Source organism: Acomys minous, assembly GCF_964271855.1.
Source record: "Acomys minous genome assembly, chromosome: 16".
NCBI lineage: Eukaryota > Metazoa > Chordata > Mammalia > Rodentia > Muridae > Acomys > Acomys minous.
In genome coordinates, this window is record NC_140498.1 from 70,675,728 (window position 1) to 70,703,429 (window position 27,702).

The 27,702-nt window shown below is 43.8% G+C and overlaps 1 protein-coding gene across 1 annotated transcript in view; it reads right to left on the minus strand.

The window, feature by feature from the left end:
• The window catches only part of LOC311587173 (uncharacterized protein), a gene marked incomplete at its 3' end in the record, with an annotated part of 37,645 nt that extends 10,271 nt beyond the window's left edge, over positions 1-27,374 (minus strand). The window contains exons 1-5 of the mRNA XM_084763670.1: positions 27,078-27,374; positions 23,846-23,972; positions 19,456-19,548; positions 14,445-14,554; positions 12,651-13,695 (exon numbers count right to left, since the gene is read on the minus strand). Of these exons, the coding sequence (XP_084619796.1) occupies positions 12,651-13,695; positions 14,445-14,554; positions 19,456-19,548; positions 23,846-23,972; positions 27,078-27,080 (1,378 nt within the window). The 5' untranslated portion in view covers positions 27,081-27,374. The remainder of the gene's footprint in view (positions 1-12,650; positions 13,696-14,444; positions 14,555-19,455; positions 19,549-23,845; positions 23,973-27,077) is intronic.
• Positions 27,375-27,702: the final 328 nt, after the last annotated feature.

The window sequence follows — 27,702 nt, forward strand, 5'->3', positions numbered from 1 at the left end:
ATTGCTGGTGGGAATGCAAACTAGTACAACCACTTTGGAAATCTATCTGGTGCTATCTCAGAAAAATGGGAATAGGGCTTCCTCAAGACCCAGCTATTCCACTCCTTGGAAAATACCCAGAAGATGCTCCAGCACACAGCAAGAAAATTTGCTCAACCATGTTCATAGCAGCCTTATTCATAATAGCCAGAACATGGAAACAGCCTAAGTGTCCCTCAATAGAAGAATGGATAAAGAAACTGTGGTACATATACACTATGGAATACTATTCAGCTATTAAAAACAAGGAATTCCTGAAATTTGTGGATAAATGGATTGAGCTAGAAATGATCATAATGAGTGAGTTAACCCAGAAGCAGAAAGACTCAAATGGTATATACTCACTTATATCTGCATATTAGCCCAACGGGCATGTCCCATGAAAGCCTTCACTTACCAGGAAACTGCGACAGAGGAGAGGACATTCTAGTGGGACTCTAGATGAGAGAATCATGGGAGAAAGGCAAAGTAGAAGGACCCAGAGGGTCCTAGAAGCCTACAAGTAGAACATTATGATAGGCAGATTTGGGCACAGGGATCCCGCTCAAACTAAGGCACCAGCCAAGGACAATACAGGCGGTAAACCTTAAGCCCCTACCCAGATCTAGCCAAGGGACAGAACACTCTCCACAGTAGAGTGGAGAGTGGGATATTACTTTCTCACATACTCTGGTGCCTCACCTTTGACCATGTCCCCTTGAGGGGGAGACCTGGTGGCACTCAGAGGAAGGACAGCAGGTTACCAAGAAGAGACTTGATACCCTATGATCATATAGAGGGGGAGGTAATCCCCCTCAGGAACAGTCATAGGGGAGGGGAATAAGGGGAAATTGGGAGGGAGGGAAGAATGGGAGGATACAAGGGATGGGATAACCATTGAGATGTAACAAGAATAAATTAATAAAGGAGGAAAAAAAAAAGAAACAACCTTTATTGGCCAACATCACCATTAGTGTGTTGCCTGAACCCCCACAACGGTGAGAAAATTCATGGGAAAAATAGAAATTATATGTGACAAACAGGGCAAAGATGGCACAACGTAAGAGATTGGTAATCAAGATTTTAAATAAAAATCATTATACATGCTAAAGGTGTTTTAAAAGAAAACTACCAGCTAAAAGTTCTCTCATTCCTACTCCCAAATCAGCAGTAGTTAGCTCAGGCCATGCCTGTCACCCAAGCAGCACATAAGGGACTCTAGTTACTGTAGTAATTTGTGGGGAGCCAAGACCGTAGCCGGCGAGCATCTTGGACTTTGGCATAATACATAAGTGGACCTGGGGCAGGCTGCCTTGTGACCTCTTTCCCTCCTTGCCTCAGGGTACATTCCAGAAGGCTGCCTTGCAACCTCTTCCCCTCCCTCAAGGTCCTCTCCAGCTGTTCTCAGGATTCCCGAAACTACAGAGGTCTTCAGAGAACGAGCGAAACAAAGTCTATAGATAACACCTTGTGGTTCCAGATGCCTAACAATACCACCCAGCCCTGGAACCACAGGGGCCTCGCCCTGCCAAACTTCCTCACTTCCTGATATCTTACGAAAACTGCCCACCAAGATCACCCCACTCTTCCTCCTGCTTCAATGGTATATAATTGCCCGTATAAAATTTGGTCAGCTTGATCAGACTCCTTGACTTGCTGTCCGTTCGTCGCGTCTCTTGTCCCCCATTCTCTCCCTAGGGGTCCGAGGGTCCCAGTTGATTGTCTGGTGGGTCCGGACAGCAATTGGCATCATTTCTTTCACAGAATCCCAACAAACTTTCAAAATTTCAAAACATAATATATCAGCCCTTCATTAAATACTTCTTCTGCAGAGCTAACATTGAAAATATTGCACCCCTGAGCAACTAAAGGCAAGACACCACAGCATGGTGGCAGAGAGTATCATTTGTAAAAAAAAAAAAAAAAGAAAGAAAGAAAGAAAAAAGAACATGAATAAAAAACAGAATCCCCTTCTCTGCTTTGAAAGAAGAAAAGGGGTGCACAGAAAGACACACCTGAAGAAGAGTTCTGTGAACGCACAAGAAAACATGTCAAAATAGGAAATAAAATACTGATCCCAGTACAAACTTCCCCAAGGTAGATGGATACTGAATTCTGAAAATAAATAATTTAAAAAAGAATTAACTCAATTAGTCTCATTTGACACTAAAATCAGTCTTTTTTTTATATTGAAGAGGAACAAACGTAGTGGTCAACACATTTCCATCATTGTGCAGATGGATGCCTTCTTTCAGTCGGCACCGAGGCAACAAAGGAGCTCATGGGAACAGGAGTCTGCAGTAGCTGGGAGAACATCATAAAACAGAAATGTCTGCCCAGCTGTAAAAGCATGGGGGACACGGATCCAAGTGTTCAGCAGCTGTATGCATAACTCGTATGTTTGCAATGTTGTTGGTGAGCGGGATCATCACTCTAATAACGGGGTTTTCTTTTTCTTTTTAAAATATTTCTTTTAAACAAGCCTCCTCTACTCCATGGAGAATTCTTGAAGACTTTTGTCCCTGAGACTTCCCATCAGAGGCCCCATGTATTCAAGATAAAGGCAAACTTCAAAATATGTTGGGGGTACCTCCTTTAGCCACGGGCCACACGCTTTCACTTAGGACTAAGAACAGTGAGATCCCAGAGTTAAATATCTTCTTTACCAGAATGTTTTACCAAGACACTTTCATGTGACAGCCACTTAGGATGCTGCAAATGTGTTACATCAGAGGAATTTGTGCTAGGTGAATTGTAAATGGACAGAAAAGCCCAAAGCCAGGCATGGCCCAGTCAAAATCATGGGACATCTTTCTTTATAAACCTATCACACGAATTTAACATTCTGTATTCTGATATTCTGTACAGTTGTGTTTTGGACATAGTAGATCATTTGTTCATGATATAGTCCTAATTCTTACACAGCCAGAGTTCCGGCTTCACCCACTATTTATCCTTTTATTGGAGTGTGAGGTATTGTGAGGAATATATTGTTTTATCAATAAAGCATAATAGCTGAAAAGAATCTACATATTCTATAATTCAAACCATTGAATAAATCAAGCTTGAGAAGGGTTCTATTTCCTAAAGTATGAGGGACCTGGAGACTGAAAATAGTGTGTGTCACACTGTGTGCATGGACACATATTAGGATAAGTTTACTCACAATGAACCATTTGACAAAAAGTGTGTTATTATGCAAACAATGCCCCTTACCTGATAATGATGCATTGATATTGGTTCATTAATTGGTTAAAAAAAATCCAATAATACAATGTCTCTCTATAAGAAAGAATTGGATGGTGATATGTGTGTAGGGTACCTGGCAATATTTTTTTCTATAATTCTAATATATGGCCATAAAATATATCTTTATTTCAAATGATAATACAATCTAACAAGTTTCTACTAATGTCAGGTTAGTTTTGATTATATGAAATGAGGGTAATCAGAACATAAAAAGTTCAGGAGAGTAAATTATAGAGTTTGAAGAATTTCACGTGAACATAATGTCTAACACTTTAGTTATAGCTTCATGTATATTCTGTGGCACTGTGCAAAGCCTTACTTCTACTTTTGTACATAACCTAAGTGACAAACAAAGTGTCTATAGCAGGTAGCTCCTAACCTGAGCACTGTCACTCACCTCTAGTATACATATGCTGTGTATGCAGGAGCAGAGGTGCTCCCTTCAGAAGACAACTAAGCCATTTACTGTCATGCTGACCTACATTTTCCTTATCATGAACAAAAGTATAGGTGGCTCTCGACTTGTGTCTCCACAAAGGCTTTATTAACCCTTTATGCCTAGATACCATGTGACTCCGGTTGGGGAATAGGTTCTTTGCAATGTGAGCAGTGTGGGTAAGAGGTAAGAGAAACAGTTTTCTTTAACCCTGCTAGCTTCCAAAATAATTGACACAGAGTCTATGATTTATTTCACAAGCTTAACACACTGGAGCTGGGCAGATTTCAACCCTCCGAGCTATTCGGCTCTCTATCAGCTACACAGCCCATTTTACTTGCCAATAAGTCATCCTTTTTGATCTGGCTCTGCTCAATCAGGGCATGTTGTCCTTGTCTGTCTTCTGTCCTTCCCGCTCTCTCTCTCTCCCTGCCTTGACTTTCCCTGACCCCAGGCATGGGAACCTAAAACACTGCCTCCCTCTCTTCATCCAAATCCCAAGCTTTGGCATTTTTTATTAACCAACCAACTTTAAATTAGGTAGAGCAAGGCTTATAGAACAAGGAGAGGAGTGTGTGAGAATGAGCTCATCTGGGCAACCAGATCTTGGGGGACAGTAATTAGCATTACAATACTTGGCACCGGACCAACCCCCAACAATAAGGTCATTGCATTTCGACAAGACACGGTTAGAAACCTATAGCAGAAAGAACCTCCTATGGCACGGCCCCGACGAAGAAGCCAGTGCTGCTGCTCCAATTCGAGGACTGCTGAGACTTCATCGCTTGGCTCTCAGGGAAGACATTATCACCTCGGTCTTTCAGAGTTTAAATAGGTCCAGAGGATGCCTGAGGTTGAAATTCTATGTCCCAGTGTTGTGGCAGAATAAACTTATGATAGTTTTCAAACTCTCCTTTTTGTGTATTTGTCTTAGAGACACTGGAACAAGACTCCAGTATATATAGATGAGTGGGCTCATATACGCCACCAACTCATCTATGAAACTGAGATATTTTTCATTTCTCATCAGGTATCTGAAACTCAGTGTTTTACAGGTGAACAATAATGACATTAAGTTACTGAACCATCAAATGACTGAGGACTGAGTAAACTGGCAAAGCCGCTGTGGAAAACAGTTTAACTAGATCTAGTCAGGCATAATCAATGAGCCATTACTTTTTATAGGTAAGTAGAAATCTCCCCCCCCCCCCAAGATAGTATCAGAATGTCTGAAGATTATAACCTAGAAAATAAAATAGTAGTAACCATTATGGAGAAGAAAACAGACATGATATTGATGTTAGAAAGATATTAAAGTGTTTTCTGAATTACAGTGAACTTTCAACTTGAAATAAGCAGTTAATTGTATCGTGTGATATTTCATTGATCCATATAATTGTATCACTTGCCAAACTTACTTTTTGGCTTACAGACAGTGAGCTAGTAGGGAAGTGCATGAAGGATTCTAAAAAGCTACTAGGAAAAAGTTTAGTGTGATAATATGTTATTTATCTAGACTGGCACTGATGACACATATCAAAATATAGAATATATAGATATTATATACAGAATATTGTTACATATACCTCAATACATTTTTAAAAGCTGAATGCATCTAAAATGGCAGCAAACATATCAGTCTTCAGTAAGTGAAATAAAAAAAATTATTAGCTAATCATTAGTCTTAATAATTTAGGCAAAAATTTCTTATAAAAATGGAATATAATTCAATTTAAACAGCAAATTTTAATGATATTGAAAATGAGCATATTATAAATATAATGAGCAATATCAAAGTTGTTTCAGCAAATCATGAAGCAGAAAGGGTTCTGGTAAAGAAAATTTTAAAAAAATCTTATAATAATTGGAGCACATACATGGACTCTAGATGAGAGAAGCATGGGAGAATGGCAAAGTAGAAGGATCCAGAGGGTCCTAGAAACCTACAAGTGGAACATTATGATAGGCAGATTTGGGCTCAGGGGTCCCGCTCAAACTAAGGCACCAGCCAAGGACAATACAGGCGGTAAACCTTAAACCCCTACCCAGATCTAGCCAATGGACAGAACATTCTCCACAGTAGAGTGGAGAGTGGGATATTACTTTCTCACATACTCTGGTGCCTCACCTTTGACCATGTCCCCTGGAGGGGGAGACCTGGTGGCACTCAGAGGAAGGACAGCAGGTTACCAAGAAGAGACTTGGTACCCTATGAGCATATACAGGGGGAGGTAATCCCCCTCAGGAACAGTCATAGGGGAGGGGAATAAGGGGGAAATGGGAGGGAGGGAAGAATGGGAGGATACAAGGGATGGGATAACCATTGAGATGTAACAAGAATAAATTAATAAAGGAAAAAAAACCAGACAAAGTAGAAAAAAAACCATACATGTAGAACACATACATGTAGACAGATAGTCATGTTTTTTGACATGAGTACTCTTATTGTTGGGGGCTGGTCTGGTGCTATGTACTCTGGCATTATTTTGCTCCCTGAGATCTGCTTGCTGTCTTCTACAAACAGACATTCACATACCCCAAAAATTATATCTGTAATCTTGCATAAGAAATTATTCCTGATTGGCTAAGAAAAAGGCCTGCATCCAGGCAGGCCAGGGGTGAGGAGCAGAGCTAAGGTTCCCGGGCCTTGGGGACTGAAGGATCTTGGGAAGGAGAAGGAAGTACAGGGTGGGGGTTGGGCGGGGGGACAGGGGACAGCGGGATTGGGGGAGACACACGACAGAATCGCCATGGGATGGGAGGAACCATGTGAGCAAAGAGGAGGAACTCTGAAGTTTCACATGGCCCAGATGAACAGCATAAACACGTATTGGGGGATCATGGATGGGAGATAGCGCAGAGAGAAATGATTAAAGCAAACGGCCTGGGGTGTGAGGGCTGACAGGCAATGGGAACTACAGCAGGAGTTATTAGCTGCCCAGCCACAGGTAAAAGTAAGGCTCATTCTAAAATACAGCAGGTGTCTATGTCTTTTACTAATTATAATATGTTAGATAATACTGGCATAATAATTATAGGACTTAATTATAAATATTAGCTATTTTTTAATATTTACTAAAACACCTTATGAGAGGGGCATTCTAACCTAATACTGACTGTGAAAACACATTAACATGAGAGAAACATACAGAATACAGTGCACTGGACCTCTATGCTGTGAGTTAAAATTACCACCATATATGGAGTCCAATGGTGCCATGGCTATATGTTATGATGCTTTACCAACCTGCACGAACTTATTAAAGATTTGAACGGATATATATATATATCCTTACCTTTCACACACACGAAGGAAGAGGGGGGAGATGTGGAGGATGGAATGCAGAACAGTTTATTTCCTTTTAAAATGAAAACCACTGGCTGGGACAATGGAGGATACTTGTGTCAAAAGTGTTGTGACCTCTCTCTACGTTCATAAAATATATGTGAAGATAAAACAAAACTATAAAACAACTCTTATGTGGAAGATTTCCTTCCAAATGTGCCTAATACCATTAAGACTATTCATCAGATTATCTAATTCATGGGTAAAAGAGAAATAACACATCAGGAGAAACCACTTAGATCAACTACTTTGTTTTGTTTTGTACATAGGCCTGGCTGTTCTGGACCTCACTATGTAGACTAGGCTGGACTTGAACTTACAGAAATCGGCCTGCCTCTGCCTCTCAAATGCTGAGATTAAAACATGGGCCAACATGCCCTTTTCAACTACTTTGAAAATGAAAACTAGCCAGTCCAGAACAACAACAACAACAACAAAAATAGGTAAGAGATTTGAACGGCCACATGTGTAGAATATATACAAGTGTTCAATATTATAAATTACCCTCAACATGTTTATAAATTTAGAGAAACAAAACAAAAACAACGCAGATGTACAAATTAACTAGTGGCATGGGCTGGAGAAATGGCTCAGTAAGAGTACTCGTTGCGACTGCACAGGACCTAGGCTCAGATCTCAGAATCCACATTACTTACAACCATCTGTAACTCCCGTTGCACGGGATCCCAACACAGTCTGGTATCTACAGGTATGTATGTGGTGTATGTACATAAGTACAAGGAAAATACTCACACACATACATATTTTAAATCTCCTTTCAGAGGATAGTATCAGCCTGGCGAAGTGGTGCACACCCGTAATCCCAGCACTCAGGAAGGCAGAGGCAGGCGGATGTCTGTGAGTTCAAGGCTAGCCTGGTCTACAAAGTAAGTCCAGGACAGCCAAGCTACAAGGCTGTCTCAAAAAACTAAAGAAGAGATAGCATCAACAGACATACTAACATGAGAGTGGGGGTGGCACGGAGATCTCACAAGGACGATAGAGAACTAAGGAATGGTGAAAACAGGGAGGGTTACCCAATACCCCGAAATCACACACATACAAGTAACACTGTGCAGACCGAATAGGCTGTATTTATACATTTAGGAATATGTTCACATATCTGTAGCAAAGTTAAAGAAAAAGATGCCATGAATCTGAGAGAGCAAGGGGGTACCATGGGAAGGGCTGGGAGAAAGGAAAGAGAGAAAATAATGTAATATTTTAACTTGAAAAATTATTAAACACCTTACATGTGAAGAGTTAGAATAAGTGGATACCCATGAATAAAAAATGAATATAAATGATTATCCACTTAGTAAAATTAGCTGATGAATAGACTTGGTATTCCCCTACCAATGACATAACACAGTGTCTGTCCATGTGCAGGATTTTAAGACAAGAGAATACAGCAATGTTGCTTCGAGAGTTAAAACCCAAGGAATGCAGGGAAAAACAGTCACAAAGGGATTAAAGTGTGGCATTACTATAAAGTCATACTGATGATCTCAATTATAGACTGGCACCATGTTTACTGGAGCATTTCATTTTATTTACAATTTTTCAACTAGATTGTAGGAATCAGTACCACTTATCTACAATGTGGTTTTTTCCCCCAAGAGTTCCTCAACAACTGCAAACTCATATCCCTGCAATTAAAGTACTTGGCAACTGGAATAATTTGTACAGTCTGATATTTGGAAAATATACTCAAACCCCTGCTTATATTATTTGACTTAGCACCTTCCATCACTTCTTCAATGAGTCTAACATGTTCATTCATTATACACACACACTCATTTAGTATAGTCTATCTACTGTGGTTCTTCCAATAGACCAACTGGTCCATATTTAAAATTTGGAATATGGTAATATCCAGCACACGTAGCTAAGTGGATACTTGTTTAAAAATTTAGTGTTTAGTTACTTCAGAAACTATCAAGGTTTTGGTTCTCTGGGTAAGATAGTAAGTAAATGCGTAACTTCAAACGACCTTCTAAACATTTTGCATATTAACTACTATATCCTTGCATCTTACTAATCCTATGGGATCCAGAGACTATCTAGCTTTAATTAGTCAATCATAAGATTATTCTCATTGCTGTTGCATGCCTGTATTTTGCTATATGAGTTGGAAGATAAGTATCTGTATTTTCCAATGGTCTTAGGTGTCCTCTGTGAAAGGGTTGTTCTCTTTCTTGAACTATAGCTTGAAATGTCTCTTCTCAGGTTCCATGTTTACTTACTCTCCATGAGACTATGTATGTCCACGCCCCATGAGAGTACACACAAGTGTGTAATGGTAGGCAGATGGTGATGTTCTGGCAGACTTCTCATTAAACAGAGCCTGCTTCTTTCTCTCGTACAAGCAATGATGTAATCCATGTTTAGTCTGGAGTTTACAAAGAATGTGTGCGCGCGTACACACACACACACACACACACACACACACCACTACTTGTCCATGCTTCTAGTCCCACCTAAAACCCCCTCTTTTAACCCCAACATAAGTCAACGTCTTTGAACCTCCTAATAAGTCAACAGTGCAAGCTGTAGCACAATGAAGGTTTTACCCCTGGGGACTCTGACTGCTACATCTCCACTCTACTCTGACTACAGAAGTCTACCAAAGTCCCCCTCACGTCACTGCTACCACACCCTCTGGTATTTGCACTATTTCTAGGACCTTGTGTAGTCAGATGTGTGTGGAAACAGTGTGGTTACACGCCAGGCTCTGCCTCTAGAAGAAAACCATGGGAACTGGTCATAAATCCAAACCTCTGACCACAGGCTGAAGACATGGGAACTCACACAGAAAGTGAGTACTAGCCCTTAGTTTTTCCCAGATCAGGATGAACACTTACTACCTTTCATCTCCTAGAAACTGACTCCAAGCCAGCGAAGACCTCCTACTTCTGTGCAGCACCTTAACAGCTGGGTAGTATCTTGTCAAGATTATGTCACTCCAATTGCACCCAGCATAATCTCAGATTTGAGACTCTTCTTAAAGGACTTTTTCTAAGTACTGAGATTTTGAGACTTCTCAAGTCTCAGCCAGACTCCTTGTCCCGAAGATCTGACTCCAGAATCACACCCATCCACATTACTCATAAAGATCCAGAACTACTAGGTCAGTGAGAAAGGTGCCAATAAAGGATGACACTGCATCATCACAGTAGTAACAATCAATGCACATGTTTGGGTACCCACTCACGGCCTAGGAAGCTGCTGAACTGACTACTCACTAACTGGTTTCCAGGATAATCTTAAGATGTCCCACTTTAGAGTTACTAGAATCCTTAGCTGCCTCTCTCTTATTTTCTCACTCCACTGAGTCAGGCTAATTACTAAGATTCTTTTTTAGTCAACGTCTCTTATCCCAATTCAACCCGAGCATAGAGTTTTCTGAGCATAAACGTTTCTTGTGCTATCTCCTCTCTCTAATGTAGTATCACTCAGTAACATGAGAAGAGTTGAGAAAGGCTGGCTTTAGAGGACGTAACAGGTAAAGAGGATCACCCCAACTTCCTGGAGCTGCAGCCTACCACAGTAACACTCACCTTGTGCTGCCCCTGCCTCATCTTGACTTGAGGGTTCATCTACTAGCGGCCCTATGTTGCTATAAATTCCTTCCCAGGAGGAGACGTAAGCAATGTCTATCTCTTCCCCTAAGGTCCTAATGACAAACAGAGGAATGAGTCCATCAAAGTTTACGAATAAACTGATGAGTTTATTTGACTTCCACAGAGAGTACGGGTGAGGGTTACTTTAAAGGGTGTGGGCACGCTACTGCCAGTGGGTCACACCTAAAGGGCCACACCCAGCAGGAAGGGGGCTGTTCCAAAACAGCACAGATGGAGGCTGTGGCCCCTCCCCTAGTCTTCCCTGGCATGCATGCACACACACACACACACACACACACACACACACACACACACACACACACACACTCACACACACACACACTCACTCTTCCCCAGGCAGGCTGCAGAGCGGCCAGTTGGTAGGGAGCAGTTGGATACTGGGGAGGGGGAAAGAGGGTATAAATCAACAAGCTCAGCTGGGATGAGCTTTTCCAAGGGGGCACAAGAGAATTCCCCAAGATGGCACTTCCTTGGCTCAGAGGACTGTCTGTCACTCATAATATGATTTAGATTCTCTTCTGCCAGAGTTGGGAAAATGGTAGTGAAGTCTGTCGTCCCTTCAGCCACTAACAGCAGACTGTATATGTCTCACCAAGTACAATGTGCAGGGCCAATGCACCCATCACTGAGCTGAGGCAGGATACCTGGCCTGGCTTGAACACTCACTTGCTTTGTTATCTTAGGCATGGGTCTACATCCCCTTCTGTGTCTGCAAAGTGTGGTGCAAACCCCATGTACCTCAGTCTCTCCTGGGCTTCTAATTTAATATAACTGACACTCCTCTTAACCATCGCTTCTCTGAGGAGCAGGAAATAGGAACTGTTAGTTTCTTGACTCCTATGTCAGTGACTGTCAGCTTAAAATGACTTTATCAGAAGAGTCATCATTTTTTTTCTCTTGCCAGATAAGAATCAGAGAAAGCTGATTATCGGCGACTTTAGCAGGCCTACAAAAGATGCAAGCGCCTCCTACCAGGTGCACAGCGTCAGGCAACACACACCCCAAGCTGAACGACGTCACATTTCTACACAAGCCAATTCTAACACTCTAGGCTCACCCAGAGCAGGAGAGGGTATGGCATCTCTAGTCCTGGATATCTATGTCTCAATAAACATGGGATATAAGCAAGTACCATGATGCACGACAAATGTGTGATTTGTACATAGTCTCTCACCTTTATGACTTTTTTGAAGCAGAATGTGATCTGACTTATCAAGGGTTTCCTATGGCCATTAATATGGTCCCGTAAAGGTTTGTTTTCCACGGTTAGTACATGTACAGTATTCTACACTAAAAAACGTTTTTGATTTTAAACATTCTCAGGGTTCCTCATTGCACGTATACTCATGTCAACTGAGACTTATCATTCAAAGCTTTTGGCTTTTAAGTTCATAAGCTTTGTCCTATGTATGAGTTGCTTTCTTTGAGACAACTATGGTAGAGCTTTCCTGTCTTCTTTCCAGACACAAATGTCTCACACCAATGTGGGTTTTCTGATGTCGAGAAAGGTCTTCCTTACGGCAGTTTTCACATGGTCTCTGCTGTTATCAACTTACAGGTACTCCTTGATGTCAAGTGATCCTGGCTGACTGCAAGCTTTCTTGCCTCTGCTACATTATTAGTGTGTCTCATCTGTGTTCGGTCATATTGAATGAGGTATGAGTTATGAAGTTCAGTTTTCCTGCATTATGTACATCTACAGGACTTCTCAACTCTAGGAAGTCCATGCTATGCAGTGAGGACTGACTTAAAGCAGGGAGCTTTTCTTCATTCTTTACAGCCACAGGGTCCCTCACTTGTATGACATTTCTGAGGTTGGCTGAGCCGTGAGTTCCAGGAAAATGTTTTGCTCTTTTCTTTGTATTAGTATCATGTGTGTGAGTTCCCAGATGTCGGGCAAGTCCTGACTTGCAGAAAAAAGCTTTTTTGCAATCTTTACATTCATAGGGCTTCTCACCTGTATGGATCCGATGATGCAGAGTTAAGTGTGACTTGCGACAGAAACACTTGCCACACTCTTTACACGCATAGGGCTTCTCACCAGTGTGAGTTCGATGATGAGCAGTGAGCTCCGACTTGGAGGAGAACGCTTTCCTGCATTCCTCACACTCATAAGGCTTCTCGCCGGTGTGGATCCTGTGGTGGCGAGTTAACTGTGACTTGTAGAAGAAAGCTTTGCCACACTCTTTACACTCGTAGGGCTTCTCCCCTGTATGAGTTCTCTGATGTTCAGTCAGGGTGGACTTATAATAGAAAGACTTCTGACATTCCTTGCACTCGTAAGGCTTTTCCCCGGTGTGTATTTTTTGATGTACACGGAGGGTTGACTTGCAGTAGAAAGCTTTGCCACATTCTTCACACTGATAGGGCTTCTCACCGGTGTGAGTTCGATGATGGGACGTGAGCTCTGACTTGGAGGAGAAACCTTTCCTGCACTCTTCACACTCGTAAGGCTTCTCGCCTGTGTGAGTTCTGTGATGACGAGTTAGGTTTGACTTGTAGAAGAAGGCTTTGCCACACTCTTTACATACATACGGCTTCTCGCCTGTATGAATCCGCTGGTGCTCAGTGAGGGTGGACTTATAATAGAAAGATTTCCAGCATTCTTTACACTCGTAAGGTTTCTCACCTCTGTGAGTTTTCTGATGTACCGTCAGGGTTGACTTGCGATAGAAAGCTTTGCCACACTCTTCACACTCATGGGGCTTCTCACCGGTGTGAATCCTATGATGTACAGCGAGTTCTGACTTGGAGGGGAAAGCTTTCCTGCATTCTGTACACTGATAGATCTTCAGTCTGGTGCGAGTTCTCTGATGTGCAGGGAGCGCTGACTTGAAACAGAAAGCTTTCTCGCATGCCTTCCATCCGTAGGCTTCCACACTTGAGTAACACGCACGCTGCTTGCTGTGCTGCTGTGCTGGCAGGGCGGCCATTTTCATACATGGTTTACATTCATGGGGTTTTGTACCTCGATGGAGTTCCAGCTGAACCTTCATTTCTGCCTTGAAACAAAAGAATGTCAAGGTTTTATATCACTAGAGTTTTTTTTTCTAGCACGTAGTTACTAATGGTCTGTGAGGACAATAACTCCTTAAAAGTTGTACAGAAAAATGCATTTCCCCCGTGTGTACTTTGTTACTTAAAAAAAAAAAAAAGAGAGAGATTTAGTTTTTTCTGTTTCTAATTATGTGCATGTGTAAGGTATGCACATTCAGGCTGGTACCCACTGAGGCCAGAGGTGTCACAGCCCCTCGCTAAAAACTGCGTGTGTGCTGGGAACCTAACCCCTGTCCTGTGTGAGGGCAGCTCTTGTTCTTACGGGCTTAACTACCTCTCAGCTCCATACTTTGTCATGTCCTTCTGAGTCCTGTTACATGCACCATTTGCATGAGATCCATTTTGCAATTAGTGTTATGCAAATAAAAGATTTCCAATGCACAGGACTAGAGGTTTCTTAAATATAAACATGTCTATGTATCACAATATTGTCTTTGTATAGACATATATGCCTGGTCAGATATACTCAACACCATAATGTGAACTTTAAAACTTGTTAGGGAGACTGAGGTGCTCAGGGTGCCAGAGGGGTGTATGAGGTATATTATCAGGGTCTTCACTAGTCAGAACCCACACAGCTCACTCTGGACACACTCCTCTACAGGTTAGGCTCCTAAGAAAACACGTGAGCACTGTACTCTTTACGTCCAGGTTCGAAGTGGAAAGGCTGTGTTCACGCTCATGTTTCACCTACTTCGATCATCTCCTTGTTGGACAGATTCCTGCCGATGCTTCCCACCGGCCACACGTGACTCTCTGGATTTTCCAGGTAATTCTTATCTGGAGCATACACTTCAAGAACACCTGAAACAGTATTGCAAACATCACTACCCACAAATCTAATATACTGTTTATTCAGTTCAAATATAATCGTGAAGTTTCTTCACAATTCTTCAGCCTAAGGGAAGTGTTTCAGGGCAGGTAAGTCAGGGCTAAGTCATGTCCCCTCGCTGTTTTCACTCTTGTGAAATACGTGGGGAAAGTTGTTCATCTGCTTCTTGGACACTGTATTTAGCACACTAAATTTTAGCTGCTGTTGTTAACGTGAGCCCAAGCCCTCTATTACCTTAGTTGTACCCACACCTTCTGACATCACATCTCTCTCACTATGTGAGGTGGGAAGATTCTGTTTCAGTAGCTACCTACATGACACAAGTGTTATATTCTGTGCTTTGAGCAAGAATGTAGGTTCATAAAAGAAACCTATTCTATACCTAACATAACCTATTATTATACATGTATTATAGATTTGCTTGCTTGCCCTGAGAAGCCGCAGCAGGACCTCTCACTGGTCACTGTATGCAGTCACCTTTCTCTTGCACTAGGGGACAGCTTCTTCAAAAGCTCCCTCTAATCCATCTTCTGTCTTACAATTTGTCCCTTGGACACAGATACACTCTAAAATCTACAGATTTACACTGCTCTCAACCTTATCAGAAGCTTCTGATTGCAGTGGGTAATGGTTAACACACATGTATACTACCGGTCAAAGCTAAGAAGTTGAAATAACAGTCCAGATGCCCACTATCTGAAGAATAGGTAATGAAAATAGGATAGGGTGTGTGTGTGTGTGTGTGTGTGTGTGTGTGTGTGTGTGTGTGTGTGTGTGTGTGTGTGTGTGTGTGTGTGTGTGTGTGTGTGTGTGTGTATTTACAATATATATACACAATAAAAGTTTTTATTCAATTATAAATAAACATTAAACTATGAGCTTTGTAGGTAAATAAACGGAGCAGAAAATAAATTATTCTGAGGAAGATAACCCAGATCCAGAAAGACAGCTCATGTTCTCTCTCATATGGAGAGCCTAGCTTTGAATCTGGAGACGCGTGTGCTTAAATTGGAGGGCCTGTAGAAGTCAGGAAAACTACAGTAGGCCATGGGGGAAGATGAGGAAGGGCACAGCTCAAGTGTTATAAAGGAGCAGAGTGGATTAATGGTGCAGGTAGCGCTCAGTGAGGTGGGCGAGAGGACAGGGCAGAGGAAGAGGCCACAGGGAGGGATGGCTAACACTGAGGACCTTTGGAAAGCCGCATGAAGACCTACTTTAGAAGCTTAAGAAAGAAGGGAAGGGAAGCAGGGAGGAAGGAAGGAGACAGCTCACACGGGGAAAATGCAGTGTTTCAGATGCCGTAGGCTATTGAACAAAAGGCCCAGAACGTTGGGATTGTCCATTTCCAAGGTGTTGGTAGTGTGGTCCCAAAGGCCACCCCTGCTCCAACATTACAACATACTGCTATTGCTCCTTGTTACACTCCAGAACTTGATGGTAAGACTCCATTTCTTTTTTCCCCTTATTTTATTTTATATTTAACTTGTTCTTGTAGCCCCTTCCCTCCCTCACTCCCCTAGTCCTCTGAAAAGGGGGAGCCTTCCTCCTCTAACATCTGACCTCAGCCTATCAAGTCTCATCTGGACTGCCTGTATCCTCTTCCTCTGTGGCCTGGCAGGGCTGCCCCGCCAGGGGTAAGCGATCAACGTGTGGGGACCAGAGTCCATTTCTAAGGCACTTCAAACTTCAGTTATAGGACATGGAAAAATCTAGCTGATGCTCATCTGGAAGCTTCATCCTTACTGGCTAACTTTCGTAGTGCTGGGAAGCGCTATCACAGTGCTGGAAGAAAAGGTCAGCAACAGTCTCAGCCAGCTGTAAACCCTGAGCGCCACAGTAACTGGCCTAGCAAGATATGCCTAGCATTGCAGTAGTCATATGATCCTTATGGGAGCAGCCAACCACTCTAATTGGAGTTAAGGCCCATTCCACAAGCTAAAACTACAGGGAAACGTTAAGCATGCAAAACAATTTGTAAAAATCAAAGAGTAAAAACAATGTGGGCATGATAAATGAAGAAGTTAAAAATAGTAAGGAGGAGGAAAAAATTGTAGAAAAGGCTAAAAGGCTGGAACACAGAATCTGATAGTCAAATATAGAAAAAGGGTAAATAAAACTATAAAAAGGTACAAGGAGAAATAAAAATCCAACCATCAGGACTTCAAAAGGAGAAATAAACTCACAATGTGTAGGCTAGTTTTATGTCAACTTGAATCATCTGAAAGGAGAGAAATCTCAATTTAGAAATGGACTCTGTAGGATCTAGCTGTAGAGAATTTTCTTAATTGGTGGTTGATGGGGAGGGCCCAGCCCACTGTGGGCGGTGTCCACTCCAGGCTAGTGGTCCTGGGTTCTGTAACAAACCAGCTGAGCAAGCTGTGTTGAGCACATCAGTAAGCCGCACCCTCTGCCTCAGCTCCTGCCCTGCTTCAGTCCTGTCCTGACTTCCTTCAGTGATGGCTTACGATGCAGAAGGAGAAGCTAAATAAACCCTTTCCTCCCTACATAGCATTTCATCCTATCAATAGTAACCCTAACTAGGACACAAAGCAATACTAAAAATGTCTGAAAAAATAGGAATAAAGAAAAAAAAAAAAGGAGGAAAAAATTCATCCACGTACACTATTGCTGGACTCCATCAGAGGGTTGTTGGGTTGCTAGGTAGCAGCTTTAGGATAACGTTAATGTCTGTCTTCTCACCTTATCTGTTAGCACTATATTAGAGATGGGATCCATAAAGGTTATGTTGTTGGTGACAGGCCTGAATTCACTAAAGAAAGCTAGGCATTTGCAGAAAGTAGCCACTAGCCACCTCTATGCTCAAGCTTTTGAAAGGGTCAACCGGACACCATACTACTTCTTCAGAGATGTTGGCCTTTCTGTCCTCACTGCTGGGAAGCAGGGTGTCCCTGGAGGCCCTACAGAGAAGAGGGTAGGAAGATCTGGGATGCTCAGGGCCTGTGGAACCCAATGAGCAGTGAGCACACTCTGGTGGGAAGAGAGCTGTGCAAGTCTAGTGAACTGCTGTCCCTAGACTCAAAGCCTTTAGCTCTACGGTACAGTAAACAGATGGAGAAGAGAAAAATGGTCTAGAGGCCAAGAAACTGGCTGACCCTGGGCTACTACTACTCTTCTCTGACAATGTCCGTGAGGACTGGGCACACCATACCCCTCACAAGAATGGAGAGAGACTTGCTTCCGAACATTCCATGTTCCTTTCTTGAGGAACCCACATCTCACCATGTCCCTACCCATGGACTCCCCTTGTGCCCACCTACTACACAGAAAATGTCAGGATGTCCCCAGCCTCCTGAGTGTTTGAATGACCTTATTTATCATGTCCCAAGAGTGGCTAACCCTTGGTATATCACTCTACATATGGATACTTGCAATTGATTTGTTTTCCAATTGATTATGCCAAGATACTGTCAGAAAAAAAAGTCACTTCTCTGTATTAGCACTTGCTGGAATCACAGGCTTCTCTCATGACAAAGGTGCCACTCTGCCAGTAGCAGGGCATTTGCACGTTACGGTCATTACCTAGTTGTGGCATTCAGCTCATTACCACTTGAGATTTGAGACTGGAAGTTCTGGCCTGTGCAGCACTGTCCTCAATAGCTTTTCTGTTCTAGTGCATACTGTCCTGTCACCTCTTTCCTGATCCCAAGTGCTTTTATCTCTTGTTCTCCTTGGAAAACATTCTCTCTTTTGGGATTCTGACACGAGGCATTCAGGGATTAGCATGGAAAAAACTTCCTATAGGCCATCCCAGCCTTAACTTCCAATGCTTTCCTAAATTAAAAAACAAACAAATGTTTTGCAGTTGATTTTTTTTAGGCCTCCAATTCCTAAATTGCTTTCTACATTCTAATCACACTATCAAGTCTTTACACCCGCATTACCTATTTAGTGCAGCCTTTTTTCTTGTTTTTGTTGTTGTTTTGTTTATTGGTTTTGGTTTTTTGGTTTGTTTGGTTTTTTTTGAGACAAGATTTTCCTGTGTAGCCCTGGCTGTCCTGGATCTCCCTCTGTAGACCAGGCTGGCCTCGAACACAGAAATCTACCTGCCTCTGCCTGCCGAGTGCTGAGATCAAAGGCATGTGCCACCACTACCCAGTTAGTTCACAATTTTTAAAGTAATCACAACATTAAACTAAAATAAATGAATAATTCTTCAACAGATGCCTTTACTTTAATGCCTTTCCTAAAATAAAACTCCACCTGGTTTTTCCCCCTCCTCAAGGTAAATATTCCTGGTGTCTCTTGTCTCCAGCACATTATTTCCATCACCACAAACTCACTGAGTGTAAGTCCTTCAAGAAGAGATGCATTTGAATGTAAGTTACTGCTATCAAACTCTCAAATCCAGACCACACATTGACATGAAGAAATCTTCAATATAAAACAAGGTAGAAATAACAATTAATAATTCAAATGAAAGATTTAGGCAAAGTATCTAACTGACAAAGCTACATAGCGGGTGGGTGTGGTGGTCCATGGTGGCAGTGGGGGGTGGGGAGAGAAGGATGAAGAGTTTGAGCCCAGTCTTGCTACATAGCAAGTTTGAGGGAAGTCTGGGCTATATTAGACCCCGTATTAAAACAAAAACAATAAAAGGTCTGAGAAAACCTATTTGTTTTTGTTTTTCTGTTTTTTTTAAATTGTTGTTGTTGTTTTAACAAATTTAGTAAAACAGACTTCAACAACAACAAAAACAGAGATGGACTAACACAGAGACCCCATTTGGAACCTGTATAAAGTGAATGCCTGACACACAGCAGCTGCTGCTCGGACTGGTACTGGACGTTGGTGCAGGCAGCCCCGCATGCCCAGGACCCTGCACATGTCCCTTCCCCAGCTCACCGTCACTGACCTGGGATACTCCAGAGTGGAGTCTCCCCCACATTCCACGGCCCAAATCCATGCTCCAACCTAAAGATCAGCTCAGGTTTAGCCTCGCAGTGCCCTGTAAATGGAAAATGACACATAAGTATTTCCCAAGTAGGACGTCCATTTCACTGACGCAACATGGCTGCTCCATTTGAGCTGTGCTATGAAGATTAAATGAAGCTACACAGCAAAAATTTAAAGGACTGGGGAAAAAGAGAGGGAGGGAGGGAGAGAGAGAGACAGAGAGAGAGAGAGAGAGAGAGAGAGAGAGAGAGAGAAACTAAAAGAAAAACTTACAGAATACAAAGTCAAAAAATTAAAATACCATGCATATAATTAAAAAAACTGACGTTTTGATTTTATATTCCCATTCAAAATAGCTACTTTCTATTTTTTCTCTGTTTTGATTTTTTTAGATACCTGTTTGGTTTTTAATGAGAGGGAACAAGAGAGGGTGTGGGTTTGGGTGGGTGGTGAGGCGGGCAGGATCTGGAAGGAGTTAGGATGGGATGAAGCATAACCAGAACATAATGTATGAAAAAAACTACTTTCAATTAAAAAAAAAAAAAAGTTAAAGAACTTTTAAAAGGTTCAATAATTGTATTATTTACTTATTATTTAATTTAATTCAATTCAATTTTATGATGCTAGGGGTTGATTTTACAGACTTGCATATGCTAAGCAGGCCAATTATCATTGAACTACGTGCCCAGCTCTACTGTATAACTTATTAACCAACGAGTCTATTACCAGTCTGAAAATTCCCAAACACTGAGAAATTAAAAGAGGTCACACTCTCCCCCTCACCAGAAGGAAAGATCCTTGAACGCAATATGCTGAGACAGGAGGTATAAGTTTGAAAATACTTTGAACTACTTAAACTTGAAGCAAGTTAAAGGCAACCTAGGATACACAGCAAAACTACAGCTCAGAAAACCAAGAAACAAACTGCCCATGTCCCAGGAATCAATCCACCACACTGCATGTTCATGCAAACAATCAAACTCAGTAGTCAGAAAAAAAGAAAGGGAGGAAGGAACTAAGGAAGGAAAGGAAGGAAAGGAAGGAAGAAAGGAAGGAAGAAAGGGAGGAAGGAACTAAGGAAGGAAAGCACACAACATAGAAGGTGAGAAGGCAGGCAGGGACTGTAAAGAACAGAGTATGCACAGTGGGAATAAGAGGCCATCAGATGATAACAGATTGTAAAACTAAAAATGCATTGCATGCAAGTATGGAATCATAAGAGTAAAAATAAACTAAATATGGTGAAAAACAAAGACACAAAATATAGGTCATCACATTACATTGTAACAAACTGGAAGCAATAGTGAAAGAAGCAATACCCGCACACTGTAAAGTGGTTTACAATCGGTTCATGGTAAGATCAATGTACTCCTCCACAGAAACAGAAAAACACTGCCCTGAACAATGTCTTAAACATCACGTGAAAGCACCAGAGACCTGAAATTAGCAAAGCTCCTTGATCAAAAAGCAGAAGCATGTAGCTTTTTATATCTACCTTCCAAATCCACCGCACAGAGACAGCAGGGAACTGGCATAAAAGGAGAAGGGACAGCCCCCCACAAAACCACAGCCCCCCACAAAACCACAGCAACGCGGGGTTGTACAGGGGATCGGAAATGCATTCGAAAGACTGGATGCTGAAGTCACGGTTCCAGTCTTTGACAACACTGGCGGGTACAGTCTAGCAGAAGGAAATGAGGCCTCGAGGCAATGCCAAAAAAAGGGATGCTGGCATGTCAGAACCTCCTTCCTTTGATTTCTGACAGCAGTGAGGCAAGCAGCATATCTTAGCTATGTGTTCCCTGCCATAATGCTCTTCGTCACTACAGGACAAAGTGATGTGGCCAAGAGAAACCACGGAAACCTTAGGAAACTATAGCCAAAACTAAAACAGAGACAGAGAGTGAAGGAAGGTCCAACCAATGCCTTGCCCAATCCAAGACCCACCCCATGGAAGAGAGCCAACCCCTGACACTATTAATGAGACCCTGCTATTCTGGCAGACACACAGCAGCGCTCTGAAACAGATGCTGAGACTTACAGACAAACACCAGGCGATGCGGGGGGAGTCTTGAAAAAAGGGGGGAGGAGGACAAAAGGACCCGGAGGAGACAGGAGCTTCCCCAAGACAACGGAGCCAAGTAACCGGCCCCAGAGGGGCTTGTTGAGACTGAAGCATCATCCAAGCACCAGGCATGGATGGACCTAGGCCCCCTACACAGATGTAGCCGACGGCAGCTCAGGCTTCATGTGGGTCCTCTAGTAAGGGGAGCAGGGGCTGCCTCTGACATGGACTCTGCTGCCTGCTTTTTGATCACTTCACCCTGGCGGGACTGCCTTGCCAGACCACAGGGGAAGAGGACAGGCTCAGTCCTGACGTCACATGATAAGCTGGGGTGGATTGGAAGTGGGCCCCCCTTTTTCTGAGGAATGGGTGGGGGAGGGGGGACTGAGAGGTGAGGTGGGATGGGGCTACAACCAGGATGTAAAGTGAATAGATAAACTGATTAATTTAAAAAAGAATCAATCTTCCTTTTAAGATTTCCCTCGGGTGTTCTGTCGGAGTGATGGAAAACTGACAAGCAACTGATTTTCACCAACGTTTCAAGACCTTAGAACCAGGAGGGCAGTTCTCATCTGTAAGCCTTGCAGAGAAACATGGACTACTCAGGCTAATGAAAGTCAACAGGTGCATCTCTCTCAACTTTACACAGAAATAAACTGAACAGATCAAGCTCTGAACGCGCTAGCACATGCCTGACATCCTGCACGCAGGAGAGTCAGAAGGTCAAGGTCACTGTCGGCTGCAGATGGAGTTCAAAGCTAGCCTGAGAAACTGCATTACAAACGCGCACCAAGAAAAAAGGAAATCTGAAAGTAGACCAAAGGCTTAAATGCGAGGCTTGACATGATGATGTCGCGAGAAGAGACAATAAACCATTGCTTCTCAGCTTGTGGGTCTCGATCCCTTCAGGGGTAAGTCTAACCCTGCCACAGGGGCTGCATATCAGATAATCCTTCCTGCATGTCAGATATTTATGTATGTTACAATTCATAACAGTAGCACAATCACAGATAGTAAGTAGCAACCAAACGAATGTCTGGTTATGGATCACCACAGCATGAGGAACTGTTTTAAACGGTCAAAGCATTAGAGAGATTGAGAACCACTGCAATACACACTTCAGGACAGGGAGGCAGACGAAGAGGATTTTGATGTCTGCCAGACGCACGGCCATCAAAGCAAAATCAGCAGAGGGGGATCACACCAAACTCAAAAGCATCTGCAGAGAAAAGGCTACAGTGGCCTCTTCTTACCTCACTGCCCCCGGAAAGCAACAGAAGGAGGTACTGACACCCTAACACGCTTTCTTAGGCATCGCCTCACCAACAGGAACATCTGCCCAGGGGAAGAACTGGAGCGCACACTGTCAGGTTTTACCTCACTGTCTGCGAGCCAGCAATGACCACACCATCTTAAAGCTGAGTAACTGGTGACCCACAGGAGAGGGCTTGGTACTCAAGTACAGCAGTGAAATAAAGAGATACAGCAACTATCTAGGTCTCTGACCCTGGTAAGGAAGCCACTAACAACCCCTCAGCAGACATCATGAGCCCATCAAGAGAGGCTCTATTAGAGACCCCTTCTGCCCAGGTGCATGGGCCACAGAGTTTGCAGGGTTACCGCTACCCGAGAGTCACTTTGGCTCCCTGACTACAACATCTACACTTCCCGATTCACCAGACTGGAAGAGATGGGTATTTTCTTGGGCTACAGACTTCCTCCATAATTAGAGTAAACAGATGATTCGTGTCCATACAGGAAAGACACAAGATAAAGGAAGCACGTCTGTCACAAAAAAAGCAAAATCCCACAAGTCCTCATGATACTTGCCAGCTCAAGGTGATGTCAAAGAAGTAAAGAAAATGGCAGTTACCCGAGCAGAGCACAGCTGGAGGGGACTAAGGGGAAGACAGGGGATGGTTAGTATCTGCTCTTGGACCACAGGCAAGGGACACAGAACTTACGCTCTACGGTGTGGTAATGTACTTGACAACAGTTCATTAAATCTTTCAAAATAGCTCTCAGGAGAATTCAAATGTTCCTACCTACTATAAACGAGTTGTAGCTACACTGGCAGACTGGCCAACTGGCTTCATCTGATGATCACACGTTGCCTAAGCGCACTGCAAAGCCACGCAGTTCTTTATATATATATAGAGAGAGAGCATTAACATGTGCCAGTTAAAATATGTTATCAATTTGGTATTAAAAGTCAGCAACAATTCCTACGCTTCTCAATCAAGAGGGCAGGAGTAGCTGAGGGCTGCCAGGGACCGAGACTCACCCAAGGACAGCAGGCTGCGGTAGTTCTCCAGCATCACGTCCCTGTACAGGGTCCTCTGGGCAGCATCCAGCTCCTGCCACTCCTGCCACGTGAAGTCCACAGCTACATCCTCAAATGACACCAACCCCTGCAACGACACACTTCTTGTCAGCCCAAGGCCTCAGCACTGGACACAGAATGCATTTCCCTAGGTGTCCGTATCTTACCAGTATCACATAGAAGCCGAGGCTTGTCTTGTCTCCTGGATCGAGGGACAGTTTAAACTCAATACAAGTATCTTACCTCTGTATTAATGTAGTGATGGAAGAACTCACCATTAAAGAGCGGGGTTCTGGGTTTTTTTTAACTTGCTTCATACACAACTGAAAGGCTCAGGGAAAATAGTTTTCCCATAAGAAGGAGGTGAGGCAAAGAGTTGGCCACCCATAGTCCACACTCTTCATGCCTGGTACCGCACTTGAGGCTGTTGAGCGGAGCTGGGACTCTCAGAAACAGCAGAACACTTAAGAAGAGACACATGCAGGACAGGCCGGCCCCTTGCTTCCCTTCTCTTCCTTCCATTCCTGTCACACTAGGTCCCCAGGCACTGCCCTCGGCCTCTGGAAATGGGTTTTCAATAGGTGTTGCTGTCCAGCAGCACTTGGGACATGAGCAATCCCACACTGCTGCCAGTTGGAGTGTGAGGAATTCAGAGGCCTCCTCCCACAAGGTCTCCCCTCCTCCATCCGGCCCTCACTTCCTCTCTCAGACCCCATCTTCCCCCTACAGGTCCCTCTGCTCTCAGAACCATGTCATCCATCTGCAGTGACCAGAGAACATCAAGAGCACCTCTCCCACCACTTGAAGCCAACTGAAGCTGGTGCACACACTGCCTTCTCCTGCTCTGTGAGGGCCAAGTCACTGCCCCAGGAAGGTGGACAGTGAGAGAGTCACCCCCAAGCTCTATCCCTAGCCTCCGCTTTCCGTTCATTACAGTGAGAGCAGCTTCACAGAGCACCCTTCTCCTGGTCTCAGGATCCCAGAATGGAAGGTTCCTGTGCACTGAAGTCTTTTAATATCAATCCCATGTTGCTTTGGCTATGGCTGCACAACAGACAAGCTGTGACATCGTTCTATAGAAGAGAATCCAAAGACAGCGACTGGCTTCCCTGAAGTCCCACCAGGAGATGACTGGGAACGAAACTTACCACACATGTCACAAACCACTGAACTGCTTTGTATCTTTTTCTTTCAGCTAGGGTTTCTCTAAATTGCCCAAGCCCACTATGAACTCACTTTAAGTCTTCAAACTTGTAATATTATGCATTATATAATACTATGTTATATATACAATATACAATTATATATACAAATATTTATATATATATCTACACCACCAAGCCTTAGAGGTGGGATTTGAACCTGCACCTAAGGCTCCCTCTCCTATTTCACCTTACCAGAGCACGAAAGGAAACATCTGGAAAAGAAACAAAGGGAATAGATGAACTCTCCACGCATGGCTCTCCCTAGGATCCCATATTAAACGATCCGACTGAGTGGGGTAAAGTCAGCCGACCCACCTTCCAGAGACACACCAAAGGCAAGGAGACAGAGCGATGAGGGGACAGTAGGGACGGGGAGTTGGATATGACGGCTCATGCCTTTAAAAATCCCTAAGGATCAGAAAACTACAGCAGGAAGGACCATATGCTTGAGGCCAGACTTAGAGATCCTGTCTGAAAGATCAAATACAAACAAACAATCACACAAACAGGAGGCAAAGGACGGAGTGACAGATTTGCAGACACACATAGAGACACACATAGAGACCAGAGACCTACATGTGCAGTGCACAGGTTTAGGGTGCAGTCCTCATTTTCTGCACCTCGAGTCTCCTAAGCCTCCTCCTTCATCTCCCATGAACCAGACCAGTGTCCAAGGAAAATCTGGAAAGCCCAGTGACGTAAGGCCAAATTCCATCAAGAGATATTCAAAATGCCTGCCTGCTCTGCCCCACTTCTCTTGTTCCAGTGTACATGAGCCGTGTCCACATGCACCTGGCTGGCTCCCCTCCCTGTGATCTGTCTGCAGGTCTCTCATACCTGCTCCTCGGACCCGAGTCCTCTTTTGGTCTATGCACCTCAACCCCCCAAGCACCATTCCGTGCTACATGAGCTCTGCCTGTGTGCCAGGAACCCCACCAGAAGAGAAGCATTCTGAGTTTCTCCCCATGCCCAAATCGGTCGGGGCAGAGGTGGATTAAAAGGAAGATGGCCCGCTGGTACCCGGGCTCCTGCTAAGTATCAGGCCCTTGTCTTGGGGTCTTTCTTCCCTTTGCTTCCACAGATAGTACAAACGGCTGTGCTCCCAGCTTAGGAAGAAAGATGGTTAAGTTCAAAGGACCTTGTGCCGCAGTTACAACTATGTCTAAAATAACGATGATGACGATAATGATAATAAAAAAAATTATAAAAAATAGGGAGAGGCTTACAAGATCCCACTTCTACTTGAGAATACATAGGCAGTTTATGGTTGTCTGTGGAGAGGCTCAGGATAAGAGGACGTACTGGGAAAGAGGCAGGGAATCCCATGGGAGTGGGAAAGGGACCGGGAGGGTAACAGAGGTTAGGTGAAGAAAATAATATTACACACAGTTATAAAATGTAACGAAAGCCACTACGCTTGTGCCATTAATATATGGTTCGCAGCAGAGCACCACCTTGCATGATGAATTCTCAGGTTCCATCCCTAGAAACATACAGACAGCCAGAGCAAGGAAAGATGATGGACCAATAAACAGCAGGGGGCGGGGGAGTCTTGCAGATAGACTCCCACAGCCAGAGGTTCACAGATAAGATACATCACAAGACTGAGACATGGGCAGCCAGGGACAAATGTGGTGGTTCACGATGAAGAGAGGGGGCGGGGAGGCTGCAGGAAAAACCTGGGGAGGTCAGTGGCCTTAAGACCAAGCAGGCAGCATCCTTTCGTGCTGACCGAAGCCCTACCAGATCTGGAGGCGACAGCGGACGCACCGGGCCGCGTTCCTGCAGACACAGGTCCCGCAGCCCCAGTGTCCCCATCTGGGCGGCATCTGCAGCGGCCCGGGTTACGGGGGTCCCGCGTGCACGGAGGCGACACGATCCCCGGGCTGCAGCAGCTAGCTCGGCCGGGACACAGTGCAAGGGGCCCGGTCGCAAGGCGGCCCCGACGCGGGGCTCGGGGATGGGGACGCTGCCGCGGGTACACGCACCATTTCGGGAGGCGGCCCCCTAGGGCTAGGTGTTCAGGCACCAGCGAGTCACACGGCGACAGAGACCGGGTGCAATCCAGAACCCACAGATGAAAGAAGAAAAACGGCCACAGACGCCAAGATGGCGGGATCAGCAACAAGGGACCCGGGTCTGAAGGCCCGCCTCCTCCTATCCGTCCGTGTGCTTAATTGGATAGCCTTCAACCCAGTGCCTCTGATTGGGTAGTGCTTCAAGTCCCACCCTGAGTGACAGTTCATGCTTCAACCCAAGGGTGGATGAAGCCGGAGTGACAGGCCTTGCTTTCACAGGTAAATTAAGGCAGGGCTTCCAGGAGACAACCTCCTTCCTATTTGTCTACTTTTAACCTTGTAAATAAAGGATAGATACTTATGAATTGAATATAAATACCTACAAACATTGTTCACATACTACCTATTACTAGAAAAGCAAATTTAATTTCGTTTAAGTATCCACTTAAAAAGAAACAAAACAAGCATTTGAATAATTGTAAAAACTACTATTTAAGAAACCAGTGTCATAGCTTTTATTGCTTACCTGAGGAAAAAAAAAATCTGAAAACATGCATAATGCATCGCACATGCATGCAGAAATATTTTCATTCGT